General features: G+C 40.8%; 1 protein-coding gene across 1 annotated transcript; it reads right to left on the bottom strand.

Moving 5' to 3' along the window:
- Positions 1-1,759: 1,759 nt before the first annotated feature.
- Positions 1,760-13,054, bottom strand: LOC138672564 (putative gastrointestinal growth factor xP4). The gene is made up of 6 exons (XM_069760664.1): positions 12,939-13,054; positions 12,523-12,663; positions 10,465-10,611; positions 6,944-7,093; positions 2,873-3,019; positions 1,760-2,758 (listed from the first exon to the last, which is right to left on the bottom strand). The coding sequence occupies exons 1-6, from the start codon at positions 13,009-13,011 to the stop codon at positions 2,739-2,741; spliced, it is 678 nt and encodes a 225-aa protein (XP_069616765.1). The 5' UTR covers positions 13,012-13,054; the 3' UTR covers positions 1,760-2,738.
- Between the last annotated feature and the right edge of the window lie 7,258 nt (positions 13,055-20,312).

Genomic DNA, 20,312 nt, shown 5'->3' with positions numbered 1-20,312 from the left:
TGTGTTCATCATCAATTCCATAGCATTCCACCTTGCTTTACTGCTTACGTTTAGGATCCATAATGTGTTTCATCGATCTATACTCAAGAAATACGTTGTGTCCTCTGTACCATCACCACTACTGCCATCTCCAGTCATTGTGAATGGAAATTTGGAATTTCAGATGCTTAGTTCGTCAATCACTTTAATATCTCGTACACTGGAAGGGATACAGTCCTGAAGAGAGGATATGGGTACCAACATGTGACATTCATGCGGCCAGGTTGGTCCGGTCTTTTCTTGTGGCATATCCTGATAAACCCAGTTCAGAGGTTCCGAAGGTCCCTCGTAGAAGGGGGTACTGTCACAGGTTTACCGGGACAGAGAGGAGCCAGAAGACTGCAGCGTCTGATTTCTCCTACTCCCACACTGATTAGAAGCACTTCACCTTCATATTAAAGGGAACCTGTCACCCGCAAAATCGAAGGTGATCTAAGGCCACCGGCATCAGGGGCTTATCTACAGCATTCTGGAATGCTGTAGATAAGCCCCCAATGTATCCTGAAAGATGAGAAAAAGAGGTTAGATTATACTCACCCAGGGGCGGTCCCGCTGCAGGCCGGCGCCTCCCATCTTCATACGATGATATCCTCTTCTTGTCTTCACGCTGCGACTCCGGCGCAGGCGTACTTTGTCTGCCCTGTTGAGGGCAGAGCAAAGTACTGCAGTGCGCAGGGAAAGGTCAGAGAGGCCTGGCGCCTGCACACTGCAGTACTTTTCTCTGCCCTCAATAGGGCAGACAAAGTACTCCTGCGCCGGAGCCTCAGCATGAAGACAAGAAGAGGACGTCATCCCATGAAGATGGGAGGCCAAGGACCGGACTGCGACGCCCATCGGATCGGACTGCCCCTGGGTGAGTATAATCTAACCTCTTTTTCTCATCTATCAGGATACATTGGGGAGCTTATCTACAGCATTACAGAATGCTGTAGATAAGCCCCTGATGCTGGTGGGCTTAGCTCACCTTCGATTTTGGGGGTGACAGGTTCCCTTTAAACGGTGCAAGTTTCTATTAGTAGTTCAGGGGTTAATCTGCTCAGTTGAGATCTCCTGGATGCTTTCCTTCATTAAGGCTTTCAGCTGTGCACTTTTAGGCACTCCCATCTCCTATATAATCTAAGCAATGTGTAGCACTCATTGTCAGAGCTAGCTTATGCTACATGGCTGGATGTTGTTTGTGGCTATTATTGGAGAAGGTGGTTGGTGGATTTATGTATGACTGTTGCTAGGTTTTGAGTGTGTGATAATTGCCTTTCTTCTCCTACTTTGGTTTAACCCCATCATCCACTCCGCGGTGCATTCCTCTATTATACGTGTGATAATATTTGTAAGTTTGGTATTTTTCGCTACCCCTGTTTGTATTACCTTGTTAGTCTGGTTGGTGTATTACTCCCCTCTTCCATGGGTGGGGCAAGTGTACAGAATGAGGGCAGTTTGTATGACTGTATACCCTGTAAGGGTAGTGGCAAGTACAAAATGGACTATGCACAAATCATTAACTAGTGTTAGGTGGCCCAATGTGCATGTCATTTTTTTTAGAGAAAAAATATGTATCTGTCCTGGTCTACCAGGTACACTGCCCTGTGGTGCTGCATGACGCCCCTACGAACTGGTAAGTATTGTACGGCCCGTAGACTTCTATGGCTTCTGGCCATATTATAGCCCTGAACAACACAGGTTTCCCAAATCCAGAAATAATAAATGAATGTGAGACGACAATGCAGACTGAACATTATGTGTATTGTTTATGAGAGATTTACAATTCATCACTGATAATCAGTGGAGCATATGAGTGAAGGTGGAATCGGTGGAGCAGATGAGTGGAGGTGGAATCGTAGCATATGAGTGGAGGTGGAATCGGTGGAGCAGATGAGTGGAGGTGGAATTGGTGGAGCATATGAGTGGAGGTGGAATCAGTGAAGCAGATGAGTGGAGGTGGAATCGGTGGAGCAGATGAGTGGAGGTGGAATAGTAGCATATGAGTGGAGGTGGAATTGGTGGAGCAGATGAGTGGAGGTGGAATCGTTGTAGCAGATGAGTGGAGGTGGAATCGTTGTAGCAGATGAGTGGAGGTGGAATCGGTGGAGAATATGAGTGGAGGTGGAATTGGTGTAGCAGATGAGTGAAGGTGGAATCGGTGGACCATATGAGTGAAGGTGGAATCAGTAGAGCAGATGAGTGGAGGTGGAATCGGTGGAGCAGATGAGTGGAGGTGGAATTGGTGGAGCAGATGAGTGAAGGTGGAATCAGTGGAGCAGATGGGTGGAGGTGGAATCAGTGGAGCTTATGAGAGAAGGTGGAATCGGTGGAGCAGATGAGTGGAGGTGGAATCGGTGGAGCATATGAGTGAAGGTGAAATCAGTGGAGCAGATGAGTGGAGGTGGAATCGGTGGAGCAGATGGGTGGATGTGAAATCAGTGGAGCAGATGAGTGAAGGTGGAATCGTTGTAGCAGATGAGTGGAGGTGGAATCGTTGTAGCAGATGAGTGGAGGTGGAATCAGTGGAGAATATGAGTGGAGGTGGAATTGGTGTAGCAGATGAGTGGAGGTGGAATTGGTGTTGCAGATGAGTGGAGGTGGAATTGGTGTAGCAGATGAGTGGAGGTGGAATCGGTGGAGCATATGAGCGGAGGTGGAATCGTTGTAGCAGATAAAGTGAAGTCGGGGTGAGAATGGATAAGCGATGACCGCAAGAAATCTTATTCATCGATGAGGACCACTGAAAATAAAAGAGAGACAAAGATTTATATAAAATAATGCTGCCATATCTTCGTCACTATCCAAGCTCTTAAAGGGGAATTCGTTTCATAAAACAACATAGTAAGTTCATTACCATTTATAATGTCAGGGTAGAAACACCAGGCAGTGTCAGGAACACTGGAGTCGAAGCAGCAGCCCTTCTGGTAGCATTGGTCCATGGTGATGCCGCCGTACCCACAGTTCACTCTCTGTTTAGGGAGCACAGCGCACTGGATGGTCTCTGTAGGAGAGAATGGATACCATATATTTAACACATGATCAGTTATGGTATGATCATGCTCAAGGGCCAGGCAGGAATTGTCATCCATCTATAAATATTTTCCTACACCAACAACTCGGATTGTACAGTCCATTATGTTAAATGACGTTCTGTTTTCTGTTCACTTCCGGAGCTGCATGCACAATTCTGTTGATTCCATGTTCCTAGAAAGCAATGCATTGTGGGAGCTCAGGAGACAGTGACACAGCAGGAGTTAAGCTGTCACGTCACATGTCTGGCGCTAATCTGCTGACTGTTACCAGCAGAATTTAGAAAACAGCTCTGGTTATAAGGAGAATTACCGTGAAGTTATACAACTTTGTAAAAAGCAGAATTACACTTTGGCTGCTTAAACATACTGTCTTTTAGGTTAGTTGTTCTGAAAAAGAGGCCGTTAAAGGGATTGTATGGGGTTAGAAAAACATGGTTGCTTTCATACCAAAACAGCGTCACTCTTATGCACAGGATGCGTCAGGTATTGCAGCCCGACCCTATTCAATGTAACCTCTTCCTGACATAAGATGTACTAATTAATTCTGTGTTTAAAGAGGAGGCTGAGCCCCTCCACACCGTGCAGGTTTTTTTTTTATACAGCCAGCATCTGCCTCTAACAGCAGAGACCAGAGCCAGCTCCTATCACTGCTGGTTAAGTATTTACAGTGCCTTGGGAAAGTATTCGGCCCCCTGGAACTTTTCAACCTTTTCCCTCATATAATGCTTCAAACATAAAGATACCAAATGTAAATTTTTGGTGAAGACTCAACAACAAGTGGAAAACAATTGTGAAGTTGAACGAAATTTATTGGCTATGTTAAATTTTTGTGGAAATTCAAAAACTGAAAAGTGGGGCGTGCAATATTATTCGGCCCCTTTAACTGCGATTACAGCTGCAAGTCTCTTGGGGTTTGTCTCTTTCAGTTTTGTACATCGAGAGACTGAAATTCTCGCCCGTTCTTCCTCGGCAAACAGCTCGAGCTCAGTGAGGTTTGATGGAGATCGTTTGTGATCAGCAGTTTTCAGCTCTTTCCACAGATTCTCCATTGGATTGAGGTCTGGACTCTGACTTGGCCATTCTAACACCTGGATACGTTTATTTGTGAACCATTCCATTGTAGATTTTGCTTTATGTTTGGGATCATTGTCTTGTTGGAAGACAAATCTCCGTCCCAGTCTCAGGTCTTTTGCAGACTCCAACAGGTTTTCTTCAAGAATGGTCCTGTATTTGGCTCCATCCATCTTCCCATCAATTTTAACCATCTTCCCTGTCCCTGTTGGAGAAAAGCAGGCCCAAACCATGATGCTGCCACCACCATGTTTGACAGTGGGGATGGTGTATTCAGGGTGATGAGCTGTGTTCCATTTACGCCAAACATATTGTTTGGCATTGTTGCCAAAAAGTTCGATTTTGGTTTCATCTGACCAGAGCACCTTCTTCCACATGTTTGGTGTCTCCCAGGTGGCTTGTTGCAAACTTTAATTGACACTTTTTATGGATATCTTTGAGAAATGGCTTTCTTCTTGCCACTCTTCCATAAAGGCCAGATTTGTGCAGTGTACGACTGATTGTTGTCCTATGGACGGACTGTCCCACCTCAGCTGTAGATCTCTGCAGTTCCTCCAGAGTGATCATGGGCCTCTTGGCTGCATCTCTGATCAGTCTTCTCCTTGTTTGAGATGAAAGTTTAGAGGGACGGCCGGGTCTTGGTAGATTTGCAGTGGTATGATGCTCCTTCCATTTCAATATGATCGCTTGCACAGTGCTCCTTGGGATGTTTAAAGTTTTTGAAATTATTTTGTATCCAAATCCGGCTTTAAACTTCTCCACAACAGTATCACGGACCTGCCTGTTGTGTTCCTTGGTCTTCATGATGCTCTCTGTGCTTCACACAGAACCCTGAGACTATCACAGAGCAGGTGCATTTATACGGAGACTTGATTACACACAGGTGGATTATATTTATCATCATTAGGCATTTAGGACAACATTGGATCATTCAGAGATCCACAATGAACTTCTGGAGTGAGTTTACTGCACTGCAAGTAAAGGGGCCGAATAATATTGCACGCCCCACTATTCAGTTTATGAATTTCCACAAAAATTTAAAATAACCAATACATTTCGTTCAACTTCACAATTGTGTTCCACTTGTTGTTGATTCTTCACCAAAAATTCACATTTCGTATTTTTATGTTTGAAGCATGATATGTGGGAAAAGGTTGAAAAGTTCCAGGGAGCTGAATACTTTCGCAAGGCACTGTAAAGGCTGCCATCAATCTCCAACAATTAGATTCAAATCGAAGGATTGATTCAAATTGTTTTGATGCCTAATGGTCCCCACTGTGATCATGATAGGGGGGGTTCCAAAGGGTCTTTATATCAGTAGGGAGCCTACTGAGGGCTCCCATCAATGCCATCTTGGTCAACCTATGAAGTCAGTAATTTCATTATATATTGCTATATTCTAGTATTGCATATATAGTACAAGCAATCAAGCCTCTGAGATTTAAAAAATAAAGCAATAATTAATAAAATAATCATTTAAAAAAAGCTTAACTATATAATGAAATAAATATATATCTAATTAAATTATTTAAATCTACCTCTTTCCCAATTTAAAAATAAAGAAATAAAAAAGTCCTATAAAAAAAAATTATTTAACCCCATAAGCAAAAGAAAAAATTGAACAGCCAGGTCTGCCGTCTTTTCAGTGGTGCAGATCCACACAAAAATGTGATTAAGACCTCACATGTACCTTAAAATTGTATGATTAAAATCTTCAGTTTGTCATGCAAAAAACAATCCCTTATACAAGTCTGTCAATGGAAAAATAAAAAAGTTACTGATGACATAACCCTAATTTTGTTTGCAAAGTTCAGAATATTTTTTAAGCCATTAAAATAATACATTAAAAAAAGTGTACAAAATAACTTTAAAAAATAGCATAAAAATAATAAAAAGGTATATTATAAATTAAAAAATAGACACAAAATAAATAAAAAATAGCATAAAGAATAATAGATAAAAAAAAATTAGTATAAAAATGATAAATTAAAAAAATAATATAAAAATGGTAAATACAAAAAAAGATTAAAAAAATAATAAATACAAATTTATAATAAATAAATAGTATAAAAAATAATAAATTTTAAAAATAGTTTACATTTGGTATTGTCTGTAATTGTACCGCAAAATGAACAGCGTAAAAAACAAAACCCGAAGAACAGTGGCGGAATTGCAATTTTTATTTTTTTCACCATTTAGGCAGTCTTCTGCTTTTCAGTACATTATACGGTAATATGAATGTTATCATTCACAATTAAAACTCGTCCTACAAAAAAACAAACCCTTGGTATTGAAAAATAAAAGTTATGGAAATTTTTTTTTTTTTTAAATGGCAGTTTTAAGGGTCCAAAGTGTCCACTTTTTGACTTTTTTTTATTTTTACTACTCCTCTGAATATTCTGGGGTTTTTTTTCTGTGTGTTTTAGTTATAAATGCACCAGAGATATGGGCCTTATTATTTATGGCTTATTTTTCTGGTCTTTACCAAGGGGAGTGTGGCTCAAAGCTCCTCAGGGGCGTGTCTTTATCTTTAGACACACCCGCTTAGTAAAGTCCGCCAAAAATTTAATCGAATAAAAAAGTACGATACCTCTGGAGCCATGTGGAGACTTAGAAAATAAAAAATATATATATATATATGGAATTTTTAACCCTTAATTTACCAAGTAGCTATTTCTGGTAGTTTGCTAAGTTGGAAAATGACTAGAAAAGTGGTCGTAGTCTTACAAGGAGCAATAACCGTGGGCCTTTGGCTGCAGATTAGGAGTGTAACACTGGAGAAGTGTGTATAGTTTTGATAGAATTTTTTGAGTAGTTTTTACCTTTCTTGACCTCTGGCTTGAAGCACCAGGGCACATCGGCCACACTGCTGTCGAAGCAGCATCCGCTCTCCTTGCACTCATCGGGGGACACACCTGGAGAGCCACAGTTTGCTCTCTTCTTTGGTTCAATGACGCCGCAGTCACGTTCCACTGAAATAGGGAATCATCATCATCATCATCGACTTGTTATATTGTTCTTATGGGCAGAAATCAGACACTATAAAAAAAAATCTTATGGTCGACCAATAAACATGCTTATTATGTAATCCACTTAGGTCGGGACAATTATTGTCCTTGAGGACGAAGCAATTTTTTTTTTTTTTGCATTGTTGCATTCCAAGAACTTTAACCCCGTAGTGACAGAGCAAATTTTGTGCTTCATGACCAAGCCAATTTTTACAAATCTGACCACTGTCACTTTATGAGGTTATAACTCCGGAACACTTCACCGGATCCCGCTGATTCTGAGATTGTTATTTCATGACATATTGTACTTCATGTTAGTGGTTAAATTTATTCGATATGACTTGTGTTTATTTATGGAAAAAAAAAACGGAAATATGGCGAAAATTTGGAAAGTGTAGCAATTTTTAAACTTTGAAATGTTCTGAGAGTCACGTCATGCAAAATACTTAATAAATAACATTTCCCACATGTCTACGTTACATCAGCACAATTTTGGAAACAAATTTTTTTTTGTTATGAAGTTATAAGGGTTAAAAGTTGACCAGCAATTTCTCATTTTTCCAACAAAATTTACAAAACCATTTTTTGTAGGGACCACCTTGCATTTGAAGTGACTTTGGAGGGCCTATATGACGGAAAATGCCCTCAAAATGACGCCATTCTAAAAACTGCACCCCTCAAGGTGCGCAAAACCACATTCAAGAAGTTGATTAACCCTTCAGGTGCTTTTAGCACAAAAATTTTTACAATGGAACCAATTTTTTTATTTTCACAAGGAGATATCAAGAGAAAATGGACCACAAAATTTGTTGTGCAATTTCTCCTGAGTACACCGATACTCCGTATGTGGGGGAAAGCTACTGTTTGGGTGTATGGCAGGGCTCAGAAGTGAGGGAGGGACGGAACACCGTTTGACTTTTTGAAAGCAGAATTGGCTGGAATCAATGGTGGCGCCATGTCGCATTTGGAGACCCCCTGATGTACCTAAACAGTGGAAACCCCAATTCTAACTCCAAACCTAACCCCAACACACCCCTAACCCTAATTCCAACCCTAACCATAACCCTAACCACAAACCTATCCCCAACACACCTCTAACCCTAACCCCAACATAACCCTAACCACAAGCCTAACCCTAACACACCCCTAACCCTAATCCCAACCTTAACCATAACTTTAACCATAGCCCTAACCCTGGCCCTAACTCTAATCCTAGCCCTAACCCTAGCCCTAACCCCAGCCCTAACCCTAACCTTAGCCCAACTCACTTTAGCCCAACTCTAACCCTAATGGAAAAATGGAAATAAATATATATTTTTTATTTTGTTATTTTCCCCTAACTAAGGGGTGATAAAGGGGGCTTCTATGTACTATTTTTTATATTTTGATCACTGTGATAGGGTCTATCAGTGATCAAAATGAAACAATAGGAAAAATTTTCTAATGTTGCTGGGTGCCAGCCGTCAGATCTCGGCGGAAGCAATTCACATGCGCCTGCCATTTTCTGACGGAAGAAGATGCGGTGGCACAGGGGAATGCCTGGAGACCAGGGGTACCAGAGGGGTGATCGGGGGACCGGGGGATCCTATTTACCTCTCCTGTGATGTGATCACACATCAGAGAAAATGGAAAATGTGAATTTTTTTTTGCCATCGCCTTTATACCGTTAATAACGGCAATCGCAACATCATGGTTGGTAAAAACCAACCCGAATCATGTTTTCTGGGGTCTCAGCCACCCTCGGAGAAATTCCGACGCTGGGGAACACAATACACTTAAACCTCAGTGCCGTTAAAAAGCGGCACTGTGGCTTAAGTACCCTTAACTGCTGCTGTTAAAAGGCGTATCGGCGGTCATCAAAGGGTTTAAGAGTAACCCTTGTTTTCATTTTTATTTCATAAACTTTCTAATGTATCTCATCAAAGAAATCTCCTTCTGTCTCCTTCTTTCACTATCAGGTCATGGATAAAATTTGAAACGCTTGTCTCAAGAGAACAGTCATTTTTCCTGCTTTCTTCTCTGAAACCTCTGGCTGGCTGCAGCAGGAGCCTCTCCCCTCCAGGTGAAACAAGAGACCGATAAAGCTAAGATCCTCCCCCTTGACTAAATCTCATATCTGACGCTATATCTCAGTTGAAAATGGAAGGAAATGAACTCCTGGACTTTCTACAGACTGATATTCTTTTGTGCTATCACTTTTCTTCTCTTTATGCTGTTTTCTTGCATTTGTTCATCAGGGTTGAGGAGGGATCATGATGTACAGACTTGCCGTGGGACCCTTAATCAAAACTCAGCAGTATCATAGTAAATCGGACCATGCTAACATGGATGTGTAAAACCGGAAGTAGCTTTACTATTTTCACGTCATTGTTCCTTTAACCCTTTAGTGTCACTTTATGTAGTAATAACTCTGGAACGCTTTAATAAATCCCAGTGGTTTTCGACTGTTTTTTTTTTTTTCGTGGCACATTATACTTTATGATAATGGTAAATTTAGGTCGATATGTTTTGTATTTATAAAAAATATAAAAAAATTTGACAAACATTTAAAATAAAATTAGCAATTTTCAAACTTTGAATGAATATCCTTTTAATCCAGATAGTCATACCACAGAAAAAAAACATTAATAAATAACATTTCCCATATGTCGGCTTTACATCAGCACCATTTGTAAAATGATATGTTATTTTGCTAGCGTTTTAGAAGGTTTAAAAATGGAGCAGTCATTTTTCATTTTTTTCATGGAAATTAGCAAAACTTATTTTTTTTAGAGACCTATCCAGGTTTGAAGTGACTTTGGGGGTCCTATATATTGGAAAACCTCCAAAAGTGATACTGTTTTAAAAACTGCACCCCTCGAAAAAATGAAAAATGCAGTCAGGTAGTTTACTAACCCTTCAGGTGATATTCAGGAATTAATGCAAAGTGGCATGACGGGAATGAAGAAGTGTATTTCTACCACCTAAATGTTGTTAACTTCTGAACAGGCCGCTGTAGCCGGCAGACTCGAAGGCCGCTATTTGGCTATTTGGCCATGAAGCGCCATGGCAACCATCAGGACCACACAGTCATGATCTCTGGGTGCCAATTGGGGACAAATAGGAAGCCCCCACACTCTGTTAACCATTTGTGTGATGTAGTCACTTTTGACAACAGCATCTCAGAGGTTAAACAGATTTGGACGGTGCCAGCGCTGATATAGTGTACAGCTGACGGCTGCGGGATTGTCTCCTGTATGGGGAGGCTGTCCTCTTATATCTCGGGTCAGTAAAAAGACGTATCGGCGGTCATTAGAATCCTATATGTGCTCTTTATAGGTTCCATCTGGTGTTACCTGCTTGTAATTCCGGCTGATAGCACCATGCAACATCGGGGACGCTGGAGTCAAAGCAGCAGCCTTTAGTTGTGCAGTCGTTATCGGAGATTCCGGGATATCCGCAGTTCACTCTGGCTTTGGGTTCAGCAGCATTACATTCTGTGGCTGTAATGTGGGAAAAAGGAAAGTCCAATGTCAATGGCGCACCATGGATGCTGTCCATGTGACTACTATGAGGCCAAGGGCTGGAGAGATAGATAGAAAGATGATAGATAATAGATAATAGATAGATAACAGATAGATAGATGATAGATAATACATAGATAATAGATAGATAGATGATAGAAATATAGATAGATAATAGATAGATGATAGATAGATGATAGATAGACGATAGATAGATAGATAGATAGATAGATAGATAGATAGATAGATAGATAGATAGATAATACACAGATAATAGATACATATATAGATAGATAGATAGATAGATAGAGAGATAGATAGATAGATAATAGATAGATAGATAGATAGATAGATAGATAGATAATAGATGATAGATAGATAATAGATAGATAGATAGATAGATAGATAGATAGATAGATAGATAGATAGATAGATAGATAGATAGGTAGATAGATAGATAGATAGATAATACACAGATAATAGATAGATAGATAGATAGATAGAGGGATAGATAGATAGATAATAGATAGATAGATAGATAGATAATAGATGATAGATAGATAGATAGATAGATAGATAGATAGATAGATAGATAGATAGATAGATAGACAGATAGATAGATGATAGATAGATGAAAGATAGATAGATAGACAATGGATAGATAGATGATAGAATGATCTATAGATAGATAATAGATAGATAGATGATAGGGCAGCACGGTGGCGCAGTGGTTACCATAGCAGCCTTGCAGCGCTGGAGTCCTGGGTTCAAGCCCCACTAAGGACAACATCTGCAAAGAGTTTGTATGTTCTCTCCGTGTTTGTGTGGGTTTCCTCCGGGCACTCCGGTTTCCTCCCACATTCCAAAGACATACTGACAGGGAATTTAGATTGTGAGCCTCAATGGGGACAGCAATGATAATGTGTGTAAAGCGCTGCGGAATATGTTAGCGCTATATAAAAATAAAGATTTTTTATTATTAGATAGATAGATAGATAGATAATAATAATAGATAATAGATAGATGATAGATAGATAGATAGATAATAAATAATACATAGATAATAGATAGATAGACAATAGAAAGATAGATAGATAGATAGATAATAAATAATAGATAATAGACAATAGATAGATAGATAATAAATAATAGATAATAGACAATAGATAGATAGACTGGGGAACACAATTTTTTAGGAGTTAGGTCAGACAACTGTTCTTAACTAATTTTTGGATGCTGAATCCAGAAATGATCTCAGTTTTTCTCTATCACGTCAAGTTTTTGAACTATAGGATTTTTGTCTTCTCAAAACTATGTAAACTACTGTACCTAAAAAGTGTTGTTTTTTTTTAAATAGTACAAATATGAACAAAAAATGAAATATATAAGAAATAGGCATGACAAAGTTGTGACTACTCTTACAAGTTGCCACGTAGCTCTATATGAGTCGAATTGTAATCAGATAACAAGTCTTATTACAGATATCAGTGCAATTCTACTTCTCTGGCGGGTAAGTTATGGAGGAAAAACTTGACGTGCTAGAAAAAAACTGACTACATTTTTGGAATCAGCATGCCAATTTTAGTATAAATCAGCTCAAAAACCGAACTCAACAGAAAATGTTTTTCAAATTGTTCCCCTGTGTAATAGATAATAAGTAGATAATAGATAGATAATAGATAGATAGATAATAGATGATTGATAGATAATAGATATATAATAGATAACAGATAGATACATACATAGATAAATAGATAGATCAATATATAATAGATAGATCAATATATAATAGATAGATAATAGATAGATAATAGATAGACAGGTAGCTAGATAGATAATAGATACCGTATATAGATAATTAATATTTTATATATGAATTTACAGCATTACATTCGAGCTTCCATGGTGTGAAGCACCAGATACTCTCTTCCACTGCATCATCGAAGCAGCAGCCTTTCTTCAGGCACTCGACGGATGTGATGCCCTTGTAGCCACACTCATCCCTGGACTTGGGCTGCACCCCGCACCTGTCTGTGGACAAAGAGAAGCAGAACGTTTACAGAGAGAAGCAGATCGGAATTTGATGCCCATTTCTAGGTTTTGCATCTTGGACAAATAGGGGCAGAATAGGAAGCAGTGTGTTGGATGAAGCAGGGCGCCCCGGTATTATAATCCCCTTCTGTGACATTGTGTTTCTTAATATTTAGCTTTCCTCTAATTTCGTTCATGCACCAGGAGTTCAGGATGAATTAACACGGAAAGACAGAGAACCTAATCCCATAATTATTCCCCTATTTGACACTTACAGTTGAGAGTTGCGTAGGCTTCAGTACTGAGGATGAGGATGGCGGCCACCCAGCAGACGGTGTAGTGTTCCATTGCTGTTCTCCCTTGCTGCCAAGTTGGAAGTATGCAGCTCTCCTGATGGAGGTCATTTTATATCTACTTTCTGTTTGCTTTACTGGCGTTGATAACCTCATTTTTTTCTGAGCACACAAGTTTGATAATATTTGTTTGGAGGAAGATGAGGATGATGGGATACGAAGGCTTATGTGACAAATAAGACGTGGCATGAACCAGGAAAGATGCAATCAGCCAATAAATGTGCATCTACTGTGCATCTATCTAAATGTTCTGCTCACCTTTCCATCGCTTGCATCCAGTCTCTGACTTGAAGATACAGAAGCCTAATTACCAAATGTTGAAGATCATTCATCACCATCATCATCATCTTCTCCACTTAAGAAGTTATTCTGATCTCTGAAATTATATCATGTCCAAACCACGATGAAAGGCCGGTCCAGGACTATAAAGGGGTTGTAGCCTTCAACTATTTGCCTTTGAATACCTTTGTAGATCAACAATGACCATTGGTCAACCATGAGCCATTTTTGGAGTTACGTATGTATAATTGAAGGTCTACCCACACGTGCTCTGATCCCAGCCGCAGCCTTGACGGAACTGGAGTGTAGAGGTAGCAGCCCCACCAGTAAACTGGAATCTGAGCTGGTATCACCAGTATTATAAATGATACAACATGTGTTGGGAAGGGGTCCTGTTACGGTTTTGGCACTGGAGTCCCTAGATTTCCAGATAGAATTTTGAGTTTGTATCATGTCCAAACCATGACTAAGGGCTGGTCCCAGACTAAAAAGGTTTTCTGGCCTTCAAATCTTTGCCTTAGAATACCTCTGTAGACCGAAAATGACCTTGGGACACTGACGATATATTGGATAAACCATGGGTCATTGGTGGATAGCTATGCAAGTACAATTGAAGGTCTACCAGTATGTGTGTAATGTGCTGCTGCAGTGTAGTATAGTGCCACCTCCACCAGTGGGTGCTGGTGAGGGAAGAGAGGTTGTATACACAGTGTAGCAACACTGAACAGCAGCACAGGTGCCACAGGTAACGAAAGAGTAGTCAGACAAGCCAAGGTCATACATAGAGAGGTCAGCGCAGTACACAGGGGCAGTCAGAAGAATAGTCAGGGACAAGCAAGAAATCAGAACCTACCAGGAACGTGGTAACCAAAACATAAAACGTAAGATGAAGTCGAAATACAAGCCGGAGTCGAAGCCAGTTGGGGAGCGTGGTAGCAGAGACAGAAAACAAGAGGCGAGTCATACACGGGTACAAGCAGTCACAGGCACAAGGATCACTAATACAGGTCAGGGGCTCAAGCTGGGAAGCATGAACTATAACTGACACTGGCCAGCAGGCTGCAGAGGACTGAAATAGCCCAGCCAGCTTCAAAACAAGGCAGAGGGGATTAACTCCCACATGACCAGTCCAGAGACAAGGCAGCTTAAAACAAACTCAGGACTAGATCATGATAGTACCCCCCTCTCAATGGGGGGACACCAGACCCCCAGGCTTCCCTGGATAACAAGCGTGAAAGGCCCTGACCAGCCGATCTGCATGGACCGAACGCGCCGGCACCCACGACCGGTCCTGAGGACCGTAACCTTTCCAATGGACCAAGTACTGCAGTGAATGGTGGAGCATTCAAGAATCCACCACCCGTTCCACCTCATATTCGGTCTGGCCATCCACCACAACAGGCGGCGGGTGTGAGGGAGACTCACCTGAGGAAGGAACCGATGGCTTCAGAAGTGCCTTATGGAATACATTGGGGATCCGCAACGACGGAGGCAAGCGCAGACAGAAGGCCACTTCTAAAATTTCATAAGGGCCAATAAACTTGGGACCCAACTTAGCAGAGGGAATCCTCAATCTAGTATTCTTAGTGGATAACTATACCTTATCCCCCAGCTGGCAAGCCGGCCCCACAAAACATCGTTTATCGGCAAAACATTTATACTTGCCCTGAGCATCCCCAATGTTTCTCTGAAACTCCCTCCAGGAAAGGCCAAATCAGCCCCTGGACACCCCGAATCCAGCCGGGAAAACTCACCAAAGTGAGGGTGAAACCCATAGTTGCAGAAGAACGGGGAAGTACCAGTAGACTGATTAACATGATTATTGAATGCAAATTCCACCATGGGTACCACAGAGCACGAATCATCCTGTCTGGACGTAGCAAGACATCGCAATATCTGCTCCAAAGACTGATTAGTCCTTTCAGTCTGACCGTTGGTCTTGGGATGGTAGGCCGATGAAAAGGACAGACTGATACGCTGCCTTTTACAAAAGGCCCTCCAGAATTTTTCCAAAAATTGCACCCCTCTATCAGACACCACACTGAGAGGCACACCATGCAATTGGACCACATGCTCAATGGATAGTTTTGATAGAATCTCAGCATTAGGGAGGCCCGTCAAAGGTACAAACTGCGCCTGCTTACTGAACCTATCAACAACTACCCAGATCACGGTTTTGCCATTAGAGGGGGGAAGATCGGTGATAAAATCCATGGACAGATGAGTCCACGGTCTATTTGGAATTGGCAGTGGCACCAATTCCCAGGCCAGCCAGTTACTGAAGGTTTTAGCGCAAGCACAAGTTTCACATTAAGACACAAACCCAAGCCTAGTGATGACTTTACGCGTGGCCAAGATTCCAGGATGCCCACTAAGAGCTGAGTCATGGAATTCCTGAAGCACCCTTAACGGATACTGGACAGGTACAAAGAACTTATTATCGGGTACGGACGAAGGAGCAAGAGATTGGGCCTCACCAATCTCTCGTTCCAATGCCGAGGACACCGTAGCCACCACTACTCCACGCTGAAGAATGGAGGAAGGAGGTTCAGGAGGTGAAACTGGATCCAGGCTACGAGATAAAGCATCAGCCTTCACATTTTTGGACCCTGGTCTGAAAGTAATAGAAAACTGAAATCGGGGAAAAAAAAAGTCATCACCTAGCCTATCTTGGGGTCAAACGTTTGGCAGATTCGATGTAAGACAGATTCTAGTTATCCATAATGACAGTGATATGATAGGTAGCCCCCTCCAAAAAGTACCTCCATTCTTCAAATGCCAATTTAATGGCCAACAGCTCCCGGTTACCCACATCATAATTCCTCTCAGCAGAGGAAAATTTTCTCGAAAAGAAGGCACAAGGTCTTAAGTTATACATCAGAGAAAAGAAAAAAAGCTATCACTTTTTTCAACACTTTTTTATAATCAATTTTAAAATGTAAAATTTCCAAAACAACAACCATGTAAGTTAAAACTGTGAAGACACGATGTGCAAAATAAAGTCGGTCTGACCAGTATGGAAAAGTGCCAAGGGTTATATAAAAGACAAACAAATATGCGTTGTTAACTTACGGATTATCAATAAAAAAACATGTATTCATAAAAGGGTAGAAAATCCTCTTTAAATGGTCCAAGTGACCTAAGGATCAGATAGAGTCTACATAAAAAATTAGTCTGATAGATAGTAGATATAGCGTTTGTAATATAGAATAATTAACAATAAACACCTGCAAAGGCTTCCTAAGCGCATAAAAAGGTCCCTTAGTCTGTTTCAGTAGCTCCACAGTCATGGGGTAAGACTGCTGACCTGACAGATGTCCAGAAGGCAGTCATTGACACAGTCCACAAGGAGGGGAAGCCACAAAAGGTCATTGCAAATGAAGCCGGCTGTTCACAGAGTGCTGTATCCAAGAATATTAATGGAAAGTGGGGTGGAAGGAAAAAGTGTGGTAGAAAAAGGTGCACAAGCAACCGGGATAACCGCAAACTTGAAAGGATTGTTAGGAAAAGGCCATTCAAAAATTTGAAGGAGATTCACAAGGAGAGGACTTCTGCTGGAGTCATTGCTTCAAGAGCCACCATACACAGACGTATCCAGGCCATGGACTACAAGTGTCACATTCCTTGTGTCAGCCACTCGTGACCAATAGACAACACCAGAAGCCTCTTACCTGGGCCAAGGAGAAGAAGAACTGGACTGTTGCTCAGTGGTCCAAGTTGTTGTTTTCAGATGAATTTAAATTTTGCATTTCATTTGGAAATCAAGGTCCCAGAGTCTGGAGGAAGAGTGGAGAGGCCACAATCCAAGCTGCTTGAGGTCTACATCATGTTCCAAATTGTTATGCAAATGACATTTTTCTTGGATTTTCCTAATCTCCCGTTAGATTATACATCGAATTTTATTGAAGAAACCTCCCAATGATAACAGTATAATCTCCAAAATGAATAAAAACTCAAAATGCACTGTTCCAAATTATTAGGCACAGTAGAATTTCTAAACATTTGATCTGTTTTAAAGAACTAAAAATGCTCAATTGTGGAATTTGCAGCATTAGGAGGTCACATTCACTGAACAAAAAAAAGCTATTTAACTCCAAAACCTCCTAACAGGCCAAGTTACATGTGGTTTATGCACCACAACAAGCCTTTGAAGGATCCTACACCTTGAGGTTCGAGGGACTCCAGAGGCACCAGCAGCTTCAAATAACTGTTTGCTGCTTTGTAATGGTATTTTGGCAGCTGCTCTCTTAATCCATTGAATTTGTCTGGCAGAAACCTTCCTCATTATGCCTTTATCTGCATGAACTCTGTCTGTGCTCTGTTTCAGTCACAAATCTCTTCACAGTATGATGATCACTCTTAAGTTTTCGTGAAACATCTAATGTTTTCATACCTTGTCCAAGGCATTGCACTATTTAGCGCTTTTCAGCAGCAGAGAGATCCTTTTTATTTCCCATATTGCTTGAAACCTGTGGCCTGCTTAATAATGTGGAACATCATTTTTACGTAGTTTTCCTTTAATTAGAATCACCTGGAAAACTAATTATCACATGTGTTTAAGATTGATTTCAGTGATCCATTGAGGCCTGAGACACAATACCATCCACGAGTTTATTTGAAAAACAAAACAATTAAGTCGTTATGACACTTAAATCCAATTTTCATAATAATTTGGAACACAGTGTAGTGTGGAGTCTCCACAATCAGTGATGGTTTGGGGAGCCATGTCATCTGCTGGTGTAGGTCCACTGTGTTTTATCAAGACCAAACTCAGCGCAGCCGTCTACCAGGACATTTTAGAGCACTTCATGCTTCCCTCTGCCAACAAGCTTTTTGGAGATGGAAATTTCGTTCTCCAGCAGGACTTGGCCCCTGTCCACACTGCCAAAAGTACCAATACCTGGTTTACAAACAACAGTATCACTGGGCTTGATTGGCAGCAAACTCACCTGACCTTAACCCCATAGAGAATCTATGGAGTATTGTCAAGAGGAAGATGAGACACCAGACCCAACAATGCAGACGAGCTGAAGGCAGCTATCAAAGCAACCTGGGCTTCCATAACCCCTCAGCAGCACCACAGGCTGATCGCCTCCATGCCACGCAGAATTGATGCAGTAATTCATGCAAAAGGAGCCGCGACCAAGTATTGAGTGCATTTACTGACCATACATTTCAGTAGCACAACATTTCGAATGTTAAAATCATTTTTTCAAGCTGGTGTTACAAGGTATTCTAATTTACTGAGATAATGACTTTTGGGTTTTTATTGGCTGTAAGCCATAATCATCAATATTAACAAAAATAAACACTTGAAATAGATCACTCTGTGTGTAATGACTCTATATAATATATGAGATTCACTTTTTGTATTGAAGAACTGAAATAAATGAACTTTTTGATGATATCCTAATTTATTGAGAAGCACTTATAGACCCCTCAAAGTCACTTCAAATGTGATGCGGTCCTAAAAAAAATGGTTCTGTAAATTTTGTTGGAAAAATCAGAAATCGCCAGTCAACTTTTAACCCTTATAACTTCCTAACGAAAAAAAAAATTATGCTTCAAAAATTGTGCTGATGTAAAGTAGACATGTGGGAAATGCTATTTATGAACTATTTTGTGTGACATAGCTCTGGTTTGAGGCAAAAAAAATTTAAATTTAAAATGTTCTAAATTTTACAAATTTTCATCAAATGAAACGCAAGTCATATCAAATAAATTTTACCACTATCCTGAGGTACAATATGCCATGAAAAAACAGTCTCAGAATCACTGGGATCTAGAGTTATTAACACATAAAGTGACTGTTGTCGTAATTGTAAAATTTGGCCCAGTCATTAAAGGGAGCCTGTCACCCCCAAAAATCATATCTGAGCTTAGCCCACCAGCATCAGTGCTTATCTACAGCATTTTGTAATGCTGTAGATAAGCCCCTGATGTATAAATAAAGGTTAGATCATACTCACCCAGGGGCGGTCCCGCTTCGGGCCGGGTCCGATGGGCCGGGAAAGGTCAGAGAGGCCCGGCGCCTGCACACTGCAGTTCTTTGCTCTGCCCTCAACAGGGCAGGCAAAGTACGCCTGCACCGGAGCGGCTGCAAGAAGACAAGAAGAGGACATCATCGAATGAAGATAGGAGGCGCCGGACCCAGACCGCGACACCCATCGGACCCGGCCCGCAGCGGGACCACCCCTGGGTGAGTATAATATATCCTTTATTTCTCATCTTTCAGGTTACATCGGGGGCTTATCTACAGCATTACAGAATGCATTACAGAATGCTGTAGATAAGCCCCTGATGCAGGTGGGCTTAGCTCAGATACGATTTTTGGGGTGACAGGTTCCCTTTAAAGTGAAAACTTGGTGCTGAAGAGGTTGAATTTTTAATGGCAAATACAGTGCCTTGTGAAAGTATTCGGCCCCCTGGAACTTTTCAACCTTTTCTCACATATCATGCTTCAAACATAAAGATACCAAATGTTAATTTTTGGTGAAGAATCAACAACAAGTGGAACGCAATTGTGAAGTTGAATGAAATTTATTGGTTATTTTTTTAAATATTCTGAAAAGTTCCCAGGCTCGAGTTCATATGAGTTCATCCAGCATAGGGCGCATCACCGCAACTCGCAGTAACTACAGTACATTCCCCTGCATTCCATTCATTCACCAAGTTTTACAGCCAGAAACACAGCTGCATTAGCAGAGCTCCTGGGTGTAAAATGATTTATTATTATTATTATTATTATTTATTGTTATAGCGCCATTTATTCCATGGCGCTTTACATGTGAGGAGGGGTATACATAATAAAAACAAGTACACATAATAAAAACAAGTGACTTAACCCCTTCAGATGGATTTACAGCGTGGGACAAGACTGTAACGACGGAAGGTATAGAATATTGTTGCTTGTTTTTTTAACTTTATTTCAGGTGACAAGGGTCTTCAGGTGGATTAAGGTGAATTAGGGAGGCACTTACCAAGGCCTGGCCTATTTTACAAGTTGATCCAGTCATC

Source organism: Ranitomeya imitator, chromosome 3, assembly GCF_032444005.1.
Source record: "Ranitomeya imitator isolate aRanImi1 chromosome 3, aRanImi1.pri, whole genome shotgun sequence".
Taxonomy (NCBI): domain Eukaryota; kingdom Metazoa; phylum Chordata; class Amphibia; order Anura; family Dendrobatidae; genus Ranitomeya; species Ranitomeya imitator.
The sequence above is the reverse complement of the archived record's forward strand: the minus strand, read 5'-3'. Positions and strand labels throughout refer to the sequence as shown.